The sequence below is a fragment of the Aricia agestis genome, chromosome 2, assembly GCF_905147365.1.
Source record: "Aricia agestis chromosome 2, ilAriAges1.1, whole genome shotgun sequence".
NCBI classification, from domain to species: domain Eukaryota; kingdom Metazoa; phylum Arthropoda; class Insecta; order Lepidoptera; family Lycaenidae; genus Aricia; species Aricia agestis.
The window spans coordinates 6,264,373-6,276,600 of NC_056407.1; the positions used below are offsets into that span (position 1 = coordinate 6,264,373).

Sequence of the window (12,228 nt, forward strand, 5' to 3'; positions counted from 1 at the left end):
TTCATCTGATGGTCTGTAAGTCTGCATCAGCCCTTTGTGTGAAAGGGGGGGTTTATACGGGCGAAAACCGGTTAGCTGTACTAATTTACTTCTTATTCCCTCGATCGTGGAAAAACCAGACACAATAGCTTATCTATTGTTATCGCTATATTGAGTTGAAGCAGATACTAAAGGCTAGGGTCTAAAACTGCCCCGCGTGAACCCCCCTTAGGTGTTGTATTTCGTTAGAATTCTCGCGGTGGCCGTGTCGCGACAGTTGTGATGTTCAACCAAATGTTGGTTCAAAATGTTTAACAATTTTTATATAGTTACGTTGTTTTGTGTGAGGCAAACTTATTTTGTTTGTTGAGAATATGTGAATGTTTAATTATAATATTTCCATTATAAAAATCGCGTTGGAATTCTATCATGTTTTAAAAACAAGGTTTTTAGGTATTAATTATAAAATCATGTTCACATGTGCGTCACTCGATACGCGTTGCGTGGAACGCATATTTTCATACTGTATTTATGCTCGGTATCCGAAGATATTTTTAATTAAATACATATATGTAACTAATTGAATCTACAACAATTGTTAATTTAAATAGTTTTCTATCGCTGTAGGATATGTTGCCAGGTTTATATTGTCACATGACAGTAACCCCTGACTAAAAGTATTTCCACAGCCTATATTATTTAGGAAGTTTCAATGTTCAGCGTTCTTCAGTTTTTTTTTTCTCGACTACTTGTCTCGAATTTTGTACGACAGTAAAACGTGATAGACTTTGAACGTTCCAATAAGTTGTATACAAACACAATGTAAACAGTAATGTAGACTAATAACATTTCTTTTTTAACGCTTTAATCTTAATGTTTCTAACGAAAATGTATAGTTTAAAAGTCGGTAGGCGGATTTCAATGAACATACGGAATCTCACAACTTTTGTATTTATGTACGCTTTTTATATATTGAAAGATTCGTTTCAAACTATTGTCTGTTTTGTATATTGTTTTGAGGGTAGTTTGAAGTGACGTCATCGGAATGGTTATTGAAATTTAATCTAGCAGCGTATCATAATAGACTTTGTCGTGTAAGAGAAATTTTGCAATTGATTTTACGTACAAAACTTTTTTTTCTATATCTTAAAGCTTGTGATGTTTTATTTTAGAATATATTTCATGAGTTGCAAATTCACCAGTGACTTACGAAAGTATTATGACATGCTTCCATAATTGTTTTATTGTAGTTACTAGCTATAATTTTATATCGAATCATTATGGTACGCTGTAGTATACGAGTATAATGCTTTTCACATAACTGATTGTGTTATGCTTTTGACTTTTACTTTCCATGAAATTTCTGAAGCATAGTTTCTACTTAATATGAATATTGATTATTGTTGATTTAATATTAAATAACTAGGACTCGCTTGACTGAGTAGACCAAAAGGTATCTTCAGTGTAGTTTTTACGCAGGGCCCGTACCACGAAACAGTTTTGAGACTCAACGAGAATGTTGCGTTCTACTCTAACAAACGTGAAATGACGTTGTTAGAGCAGGAGCATTCTCGTCCGATGTAGTAGGTTTCGTAGTACAGCTGTATCAAGTATGAGAAGTACAAAAAAATCCTTGAAACACCCACTAAAATCAAAAGTTTTGATTTACAACTAGTCTTTTTTATGATTGATTGAAAACATACTTTTTTTTATTTCCATTAATATTACATTGTCTACTTAATATATTTAATTGTGATCAGTTACGTGAGAAGTGCTATATATTATTGCATTTATTATAGCGCTTGGTGCGTGTTGTGTGTCCGCAGTGTCAAGTATCAGTAACTGTATTTAATTATTAACTATTAATTATTATTGAATTATTAATGTATGATAGTTAATAAAAAATGATTTTTAAAGCTACATCTCTTTTTTTCTACCGAATAACACAGGAAATTAAAAATAAGGCCAGTTTCATTTTTAGTTATTTGTTGACTGATATGGTGACGTAAATAATTATTTTATTTATAAATCAATAACGATTGTATTGTATGAACTGCGGTAGTCGTCAGTCGCAAAACAATAACGATTTAATGAAACCGATAATATTTGTACAGTTTGATATTTTAACTAACTGAGTATAATTATTACAATATCTATACAATATTATATTGTATTGTACATTTGTATGTACAATACAACATTCTACGCAATTCTGAGTTTAGTTCAAATTTGTTAAATGGCATACTTTGACATTTTTTAATAAAAAGAGCATTATGACAAATGGAAACAAATAATTTGTTTTAAATATAAGAGCACAGCGCTAAGCAAGTAAGTTTTTTACTGCGTAACTTTTGAGCGAGATGTTTATTTTGATTGTAAATTCCAAATGAATCAGTAGGAAAGATCTCGAAGAAATTAAAATTAGCAAGCTGTTTTGATGCCTTGTATCATCGCTAAACAATTTAATACCAACTGTTCAAACAATGATTAAGTCTATTGATCAGTTTTGAACAAATTGTCGGCATTGTCTCCGTCAGTGTTGTCTCGTTAGTTAAAGCGATCATGACGCGAGTACTGATACTGTTCCTTGTAGCTGGAGTGTGCTATGGAGCCGGTGAGTATAGCTTACCTAAATATCAAAGATAGAAAATAAGAAACATAAAGAATGGGGAAAACGTTTTAGCCTGGGATGTGTAAGGGCCGGGACACAAAAACACGATACGACGTCGTGTCGTACCACGACGCGGCGTCGTTTCACGATGCGACGTCGTGTCGTGGGAATCCACGACGAGCATCGTAAAAACTACGACGCGACATCGTGACGTGCCTCTATATACGGCACGACGTCGCGTCGTAGAAACTCACGTAGAAATTCAAAGATGACGCATCGTCGTGGATTCCCACGACAAGACGTCGCATCGTGAAACGACGCCGCGTCGTGGTCGTGTTTTCAGTTTTTGTTTCCCGGTCCTAAAGACTTTAAAGTTTACGCCAGGCCTTTAACTCATGTCACATAAGTGGCCTAGCTCAAAGACCTTGGGATTTGGGAACCATCGATATACCTAAGTATTAACTCATCAAAAAACCGTCCCAAATCTACATATCTAAAAAGGAGCAATTACCTAAGTTTTTTTTTTCTGATCAGATTGCTGAGTAATTGAGAGCGAGTAAATTGCGCCATAAAAAGTCAAGTCCATCGAAATAGCGCGCCTTACCTATGACAAAAATAGTAACTAATTTGATGCCATACTTTTGAACCTCTTCACTAACGGTAGCTCGCATACAGAACACAAATAATTATTAAAAACACGTTTTTCTTTTAAATTTAACAAAATATGATTGTACCTATTGTCATTGGCTCTTACGTATGCAAAGTTTCGAATTAATTAGACTACTGGAGATAGGTAAAAAAAATCGTACTCAGAGATTCCGTGACATACAGGCTACAGCCCAAGCTAATAAATGCGCGTTAAAAACTATTTTCAGCTCCGGGCATCGTTCGTCCGTGCCACTTCAACAACCTGAAGTGTATCGCGGACAATCTGCAGGCGAACTCTCTCTGCGACCGCAACGTGCCCGGCTTGCCATCCGAGTACGTTATCCCGCGCTTCGAGTTCCACACCCCCTTCTTCAACTCCACCTACGTCGAGAAGGACCTGCACATACGCAACCACGACAAGTGCAGGATCTCGGAGTTCTTGTGAGTTATACTATATATATTTTTCCTAGGTGTAATTAAAAATAAGTCGTATCGAACTTACTGCAAATCGTATCGTCGGATAAAGATAAATTTGGCCATTGATCTATTGCCACATGATTGCCACTTGTCTCTTTCACACGCACTGCGCACACGTAAGAACTAATAGGTATATATTCTGTGACGAAAGTATTGGTAGGTATCTCGTTTCCACCAGTTAGGTAACAGGATATAAATATTTTCGCCATACATTGACCTATAGCTGCAATTGCCATTTGCAAGTGTCTTTCACACGCGCACGAAAATGTTAGTTTTTCGTTTCCATTCAATAACTGCCGCACTTAGGGCCAACCCACACGTAGGTACCACAACCACACGACAACCACAACCACACGACGTGGTCGGGCGTATATTTCGTATTGTAAATGAACTGGACCATTCACACGTACCACATTTTGCAGTCGTTGTTGACCACTTTTGTGATACCGACCACATCGCAACAACGGCCGACCACATCGCAACCACAACGTTGCGTCGATGCAATGACAGTGCGCGCACACCGCCCGCGCTCTGTTTCATTGACTTTCGTACGTAACCACATCGCAACCACTGGCGACAACGCAACCACGTCGGCATTTTGTCGGTACCACAACGCAACTACAAAAAGCTACAGCGACACCATTCACACGTAACCACTGCTCGACGACATTTTTTCGTTGCGATGTGGTGTGATTGTGGTACGTGTGGGTTGGCCCTTAGAGACGAATATTAATTACTTAAGTGTAATTAAATTAAGATTTTGACATAAGCGCCGGATATATTATTTGTCAAACTTTTCATTAAATTGAATCTTATTCAAAATAATTATTGAATGTCTCGAGTGTGGCAGTAAGCCACATAATATAAATATAATCGTGCGCATATGAAAGAGACAAGCAGCTAGACTATCTATGTTTATCTGGGAGCCTAAATTCAAATTAATACCAACTACCTACTTAACCTATTACTAAATCGTTTTTTTTTTTTGTTTTTACTTAGCTTCAATGTGAAATCAGATACGGCAGTCCTGGCCATAGACTGCCCGCAGCTGGGCTTCAAATCGAACAGAACCCTGATTCAGCATCGTTCGCTACAGGAGGATACCTCGTACAGCTACAACATCGACGGAATTTACCGTAGGTTGACATTAAATTTTGAAAAATATTAAAATTTGAAATAATATACGAGGTGTCACAAAACTAAGTGTACTTTAGGGTGTGTATGAGTCTCATGTATACAGTTAACTGTCAATGTAGCAGCGCTGAAAAAATTACTTTTTTAAACTTTTGTATGGGGAAATTCATGACGCTCGAGGGCTTGCCATACAAATCACAAAAAATGTTTGCTCTTTCAGCGCTGCTACTTTTACAGTGAACTCCATATAAGGGACACGTTCACACCCTTAAGTATTATCACTTAGTTTTGGGATACCCGGACCCTGGTATAACTTATACTTAGGGCCTGTTTCACCACTTCTTGATAAGTGACTAATAGGCAATCCAATCCAAGTATGGAGAATCTGTCAAAAAAGTTGTGTATAGCCTATTCGGCACTTTATCAGAAAATGGTGAAACAGGCCCTAAATCTACAATTTTTAGTTTTTTAAACTTTCTAGTCCATCCTTTGAGATGTTTGAGATATTTTTGATAGTCGGGCAAAAATAAAATGGTAATTATTAACTATAAATTTAATCGATTACATGCAACACATTATTTGTTATTTGCATAGCTGGGCACCGTTAATCAAATAGTTAACTTCGTTAATCCGCTACAAAAAAGTTAGCTTCGTTAAACGTTAAAGCGTTACATTTCGAAAGAATTAACGCAAGTTAACGTTAATCCTAACGGATTTTTATGTAAAATTGCATTTTTATATCGCTGCGTTGTGAACTTATTCAAAAACCTGTTGCTTTAGGTTCTGGAAGTTAACAGGTTAGAAACAAACAAAATATTCATATATTTCTAATGTGTTATTTAACATTCGGGCATAAGGTGCATATTCCCCTTTATGAAGTTGAAGTTCTCGTCTGTAAAGCGAGGCTCGTTTTGGTGTTAAAATGTCTTTACCCGTGGAAAAAAAGAAGAGAAAGAAAAAAACAACTTTTGAGCGTGATTACGTTTAGAAAATTTTGTACTGCGTCTACTCTTTCTTGACAGACTGTGCGTTTGAAACTGTTTTTCGCGCCACGCCGCGGTGCTGTGCGGTAAATAGTAGGCATTGGATTAGCGATTATCGGACTTCTACAAATTAACGGAAGTTAACGTGTCCGTTAACATTTTCTAAATTTAACCTAAAAGTTAATCAATATGTTAACTTCGTTAATTAACGATTAACGGATTAACGAGTTAATGCCCAGCTATGGTTATTTGCATACCACAGAAATAACAGAAGGAATCGAAGATTATAATAATATGAATCTGATAGATGGCGCTGAGTTCTTGTCACATTGCGCTACCATTTTCTCAATGATATTTTAAAACAACTAATAACGAGATGAATGATTGATAATAAAATAATGATAGGTTTATTTTTTACAACCGTCGCTATTTTGTTTTATCCAAAACTTTTTAATTTGTATAGGTCTGGATTTATGTACCTAAGTAGTTATATTGTATACGCAGTAGGTATAGACTATAGACTATAGGCCATGACCTATGGACAGCAGCGACAAAATTAAAGTGGCATATACTCATAAAAAATATCAATCCAGCCCTGAATTTAAAGAGATTTTAATTGCAAAATGTTCCAGCCCTGATCCGCATCACCGTGAGCATCCGTAACGCGGACCAGCTGGACGTGTGCTCCTCCACCGCCTTCGCCGAGGTCACAGCCCTGCCCACCTTCAACATCAACCCTAACGGTAATTTAATACTGATTTAATTATGAGTTGAGTGCGTTCCTAAACTATACCAGTATGGCTAGTATGAAGTCTGACAAAATGGCACTGGCCATACTGCTACTTTCGAAATACAGAATGTGTTTTGATTATACATAATATATAGGTGTAACAAAACTAAGTGATAATTAGTGTCCGACCGAAGGTCTATTTTTGGCCGAAGCCGAAGCCGATTAATCGGCAATCGCTACAACCTTCGGCCGAAGCCGAAGCCGAAGGTTTATAATATTAATCTCTCGACTCTCAGTAATTAATTTTTAACCGACTTAAAAAAGGAGGTTATCAATTCGATGCGTATGTATGTAATATTTCCAGAACTGCCCAATTTTCGTATATGTGATTTTTCGTATTTGTGTATATTTCGTAATGAACAAATGTGCCAAATTACAAGTGTATGTGTATGTATGTATGTATGTTTTTATGTTTGTGTTCGCATATCTTTGGAACTACCATTCCGATTTCAGTTATTCTTTTTTGTTGTACTAGGTATTGTTCAACTTAGGGTAAGCCAAAAACCAAAAATTAAGACTGTTGTCACTCTCCCCTCACTCCAGCTCACCTCCTAGACTTCAGGACTTTTAGTATGTTTTGTCCCTAAGCACAATGAATAAATTCCAGCAGAAATCTCTTAGGTTTCCGCTTACGCATTCTATAACTACTTTATTGTTTGAACTACGGTATTGTAAAAAAAATGTCTTTATTATTTCACAAATAACAATAATTAGACCAATCAAACAGTCTTTGTTTTACTCGACTAGGACCAAAACTAGAGTGATAAATAAAATAAACAAATACTAACTTCTTAATAAATAATTAAATTATTTATAAGGAAATTAGTGTTTGTTTATTGTATTTGACAGTGACTCCCAGTGGCCTCTGCATACACGACCGGTCCGTCGCTCTCTCACGACTCACTTAGACTTTCGTTCAATTTCGCTGGTTGCTCGGACCTTCGGCGAAGCTTCGGCTTCGGCCGGGTGTTAGGCCGAAGCCGAAGGTTTCGCCGAAGGTGGATTTTTTGGCCGAAGGCGGCCGAAGCCGAAGCCGAAGCTTTGGTCGGACACTAGTGATAATGCTTTACGCCCCAGCCTCATAAATTTTCCCACACAAACCACAAAAATATTTGCTCTTTCAGAGCTGCTACTTTTACAGCGAACTCTATATTATATCTAAGACGACCCATACACACCCTATTTTTATCACTTAGTTTTGTTATACCCTGTTTAGATGTTTGTAATAAATTAGGTAGAGGGGTGTGTGTGTGCATCATTATTTTTATTGAAACATAAGTTTACCTACATACATCCGAGATGAGCAGAAATTAATTATTACGAGACAAACATCTTACTTTCTAAGATTCACTTGAACTGCTTTTTGTTTTTTAGATATGAAAACGGCAAACTTTCTAACACGAGACCTCACCCTGCTGAATATCTACGAGATCGAAACCTTCTTCTGGCGAGCGAACCAACTCGCTAGATACTATATCAATTTAGTTCTTTGTGATTTTGGTTGTAATTATTGAAAGAAACCATGTAATGTCTATTTTTTCATACAATGGCATGTTTTGGATTAAAAAGTCCATGATTGTTATAATATTAAGATATCCAATATATTTTTAACCATATTAAAATTTAAATAATATAAGTAGAAATTAAGTTGTATGATTTTAAATAAACTTTAATCTCTTGACAAAATCTTTACCTATTATTCCATCATACATATAACCTACAAGGTGTTTTAAAACAATCTTATGCTAAGTACTCACATACGGTTTTGCTCGATAGTTTTACTCCAAATCGAGCAATAACCACCGTGTGGACCGCAAAACTGACAGCTCGAAGGCTCGCTTCGAGCCTTCTCGATGGAATTAAATATGTCAAATATGTCATTTCCTTCGATTCGGAGTAAAACTATCGAGAAAGACCGTATGTGAGTACTTAGCATAAGAGATAGGAAAATAGTGTTTAATAAAACAAAGCATATAAAGTTCATTGTTTTATATATAAAATACATTATAACTCCGCTCACTATGCATTTAATGACATCGTTAAAGGCAAAGCTATTTTTTTTATTTAAATAAATGTATGTACTTCGTATACGATTACATTATACTAACAATGTTGTGTACTACTGTCTACTGAATAAGGAATATACTTCAGTAAAAGACTAGATGTTATGAGAGTTACAATATTAAATGTAATTTTACCAGTGCCGTAAATAGGGCGGTGCCACCGGTGCCCAGGCACAGGGCGTAGACTCTGGGGGGCGCAGGAATAGCCAGACCAAAGAGGCCTAAATAATACATAGCATTGCTCTGGGTACCTATAATATATTTTAAAAAAAACCAACGGCACAGTTATGGAAGCTCGCATAGGGCGCAAAAAAGGCTATTTACGGCACTGAATTTTACTAGGATTATTATTATTACAATTATAATTTTTTGTTTAAATTCTTAACAGATCTTCAGAAAAAGATTCCTTTAAACTCATTTATATAAATAAGCGATACAATCATATACGAAGTACACGTCATAACATTTTTAAAATGGCAACTTTAATTTACCAACATGAAAAAATATCTATAGTCTAATATGGCTTTCTCTACGTATATGTAACAGTCAGGTATATTCTATTTTAATAATTGATATTAACATAACATCTCCGGAAGTCTTCAACACATTGTAAAACTATAATTAATCTAAAAAATTTATGTAGAAGGAATGAGTTCGTAAATTGATAGATATTATTACTTTGGCCGTGTTCATCCGCATAATTTTTGGCGCATGCGCCACAAAACCTGTTAATGCGCATGTCAAAATCATGTCATAACATGGCAACACCAACGGACACGTAGTTTACCAACTTGGCAGATAACCAAAATATATAAACAACATAGTTGTGGCGTTGCATTGCCATGATTTGACATGATTTTGACATGCGCAATAGAAGGTTTTGCGTGCGCATGCACCAAAAATTACTCCGACGAACACGGCCAATAGCCCAATATTCAGCAAACTGTATCATAATATAGTAGGATTATGATAAATAAAAAGTTTGTTTTAAAAAAAAATATGCCTCATTCATCATCCTTAATTTTTCATTATGCCCAAACAGAAATTAAAAAATGTTCCTGCGCAAAATACAAAAACACGAAAACCTGGATTACTAATAATTGTAACAAGTTCTTTCAACACCTCCAGCAATTTTTTTTTATTGTGCTAATTGCTATACATCATATTTTCTTACATCGGCGATCACACAAGCACATATACAATGTGTCCCGACACCGGTGTCCGATCCTTTAGTGTCATGATATATATACTTACATTGTTTTGTTAAAAAGACTTGGAACATATTTGTAGTAGTCTGTCTGTAGTAATATCAAATATGTCATTAGCTGGTTAAAATAAGTACTTAATTGAATATTGTTTCCTAGTATTTATGTGCATGATGGAAGAGACTGGTCTCCACGACACAGGAAATCCTAGTGTGGAGATCAGAGTTTGTGTAAGATTAGCGTGTAAGTTTCTTTAAGCGAAATAAAGAGTTGTTTATTATTGTTTATTGTTATGATGTATGGCATATTTTAGTGACAAATTGGCTTTAAAAAAATTTTTTCTCCAACTTTTGAAAAATAAATAATTGTTTCTCTAGCAGCTGGCTCTCATACTAATCTGACCAATACTTCATAAGAAAATCGTTATACCTTCTAAACTATCTGACTGAGAGAACAGGAGTAAAGGAATTTATTTAAGACGAAAACCTCTTCGCTATCTTTTTAAAAGAAAAAAGCACCAGTTTAATGCGCTAGATTTTTCATAAAAAGCAATTAATTAAAAAATACCCTATTTTTTTTTCTTAAACTTTGGTTTTTCAATATTTAATTCCACGAAATTTATAATGTATTGCCTGTGTAAGCATAGTCCAGAAGTTTAGCTATCAAATGAGACCTTTTTTATCTTCATAGGATACCTTTATTATATTCATACTTGAGAAGTACTGGTCAGATTAGTGTGAAACCCTGAGAAAAACTAAAATGGCTGCCATTTTACAACCGTGAGAGAGAGAAAAAATTTGAGAGCCAATTTACTGATGAAATATGCCATACATCACGACATTAAATGATCGGACAGCGGTGTCTGGACACAGTGTATAAAGAGCGAAACCACATGCTCCGTTGCGTTTCGGTGCGTCGCCGCAGTAAAGCCGCTTTGGCATTTTACGTAGAAATTTTGTGACATGTCATAATGATGAGTGTCGTCGTCAGACGCGTGTTTTCACGGAACGACGATCGAACAGGAGATGAAGTGGGAGGGTGAATGATGCAATGTATTTACCAGTCGTATTCTTTTCATTTTTTCATTGCGCAAATCTTTTATTACGCATGTCAACGCAGCATTGCCATGACATGATTTTGACGTGCGAGTCGTGGGACACACTACACAACTACTGTCTTGTGTTGAATAATCGTGCGCAACGCAACTAATAACTATGTAAATATCACACGACGTTTCGACGAAGCAACGCAACGCAGAAATGTGGCCTAGCCGACGCACAAAACATACCTGACTGTTGTTCTTAAATACAATAATTTATTTATGGTTTTAAGGCCATCACACAGCCTTTAACGAATATAGGAATGATTTACATACAAACCATCTCTGAGTATTCACTATAAAGAAACTACATTGATAATAATGATTTGATAAATTTTCTACGTTTACATGAGGTTCTAAATTATAATTAAAAAATCTTAAAATTTTAAGTCATCTCTAGGAAAAAGTACAAGGTAAGTATAATACTGAATTATAAGCTTTTTTAGTAGAAGACATGGATACCGATTTCGAATAATCTTTTAAGACATTCGTTAAATATATACTGAGACTTAAGGGGGCGACTAACCCTAAAGTGTCCATTTTATAATTAATTTTTATACTTGAAAATAAGCCCCGAATTGTTTCATTTTCTAAAATTAGATACTACATTATATTTCCGAGAATTCGATCTGAGCAAAAACACGATATCTTAAAAAATTTCTCGATAGAAAAACATCACAAAGATGCATCTAATTCTCACGAATTTTTCATTTATTGCTATAACCGTGCATTGAACTAAGTTAATATTTTAACACATTGTATAAAATTCTATCATTGAGAGATCGACCTAGCGGATTTTTAAAATGTTGTATATTTATCGAGTTATTGAGAAAAAACTAATTTGGCGATGAATCCGCGTCGTTCTTTTTCACCTGGCATATGAAAGACGGGCGTGAGTGTGAAGAGAGAAGGACGATGTTTGATTTTTGGGGTTAGTCGCCCTCTTAAAGTCCGAGTCAACGACACCATTTTATTTTGAACATAATATTGTTATAAATCTGAGATGAAAGATATTATAATATCTCACATCAAAAATCACAACATGGACGCTAGCATGGCCTAACATTCCTACTTATAATAGTAAGATATCTCATATTTATTTTTCATACATCTCTGTATACTCATTACTTATTAAATCTCATAATACTTAATACAAAATAATAGTAATTACAAATAATTGATACTGTTTCACTATATTGTAAAATCAAATGTTACTAGATCGATTAGATTTTTAACACG

The 12,228-nt window shown here is 35.3% G+C and overlaps 1 protein-coding gene across 1 annotated transcript; it reads left to right on the forward strand.

Annotated features, from left to right (window-relative positions):
• The first annotated feature begins 2,541 nt into the window (after positions 1–2,541).
• LOC121736498 (fibrohexamerin-like) lies at positions 2,542–8,140 on the forward strand. The gene is made up of 5 exons (XM_042127725.1): positions 2,542–2,593; positions 3,466–3,679; positions 4,715–4,851; positions 6,465–6,575; positions 7,997–8,140. The coding sequence occupies exons 1-5, from the start codon at positions 2,542–2,544 to the stop codon at positions 8,134–8,136; spliced, it is 654 nt and encodes a 217-aa protein (XP_041983659.1). The 3' UTR covers positions 8,137–8,140.
• Positions 8,141–12,228: the final 4,088 nt, after the last annotated feature.

Coding starts and splice junctions, on each gene's coding strand:
- LOC121736498 (XM_042127725.1), top strand. CDS start 2,542: ATGACGCGAGTACTGATACTGTTCCTTGTAGCTGGAGTGTGCTATGGA. Junction 2,594..3,465: donor TGGAGTGTGCTATGGAGCCG/GTGAGTATAGCT, acceptor AACTATTTTCAG/CTCCGGGCATCGTTCGTCCG. Junction 3,680..4,714: donor TGCAGGATCTCGGAGTTCTT/GTGAGTTATACT, acceptor GTTTTTACTTAG/CTTCAATGTGAAATCAGATA.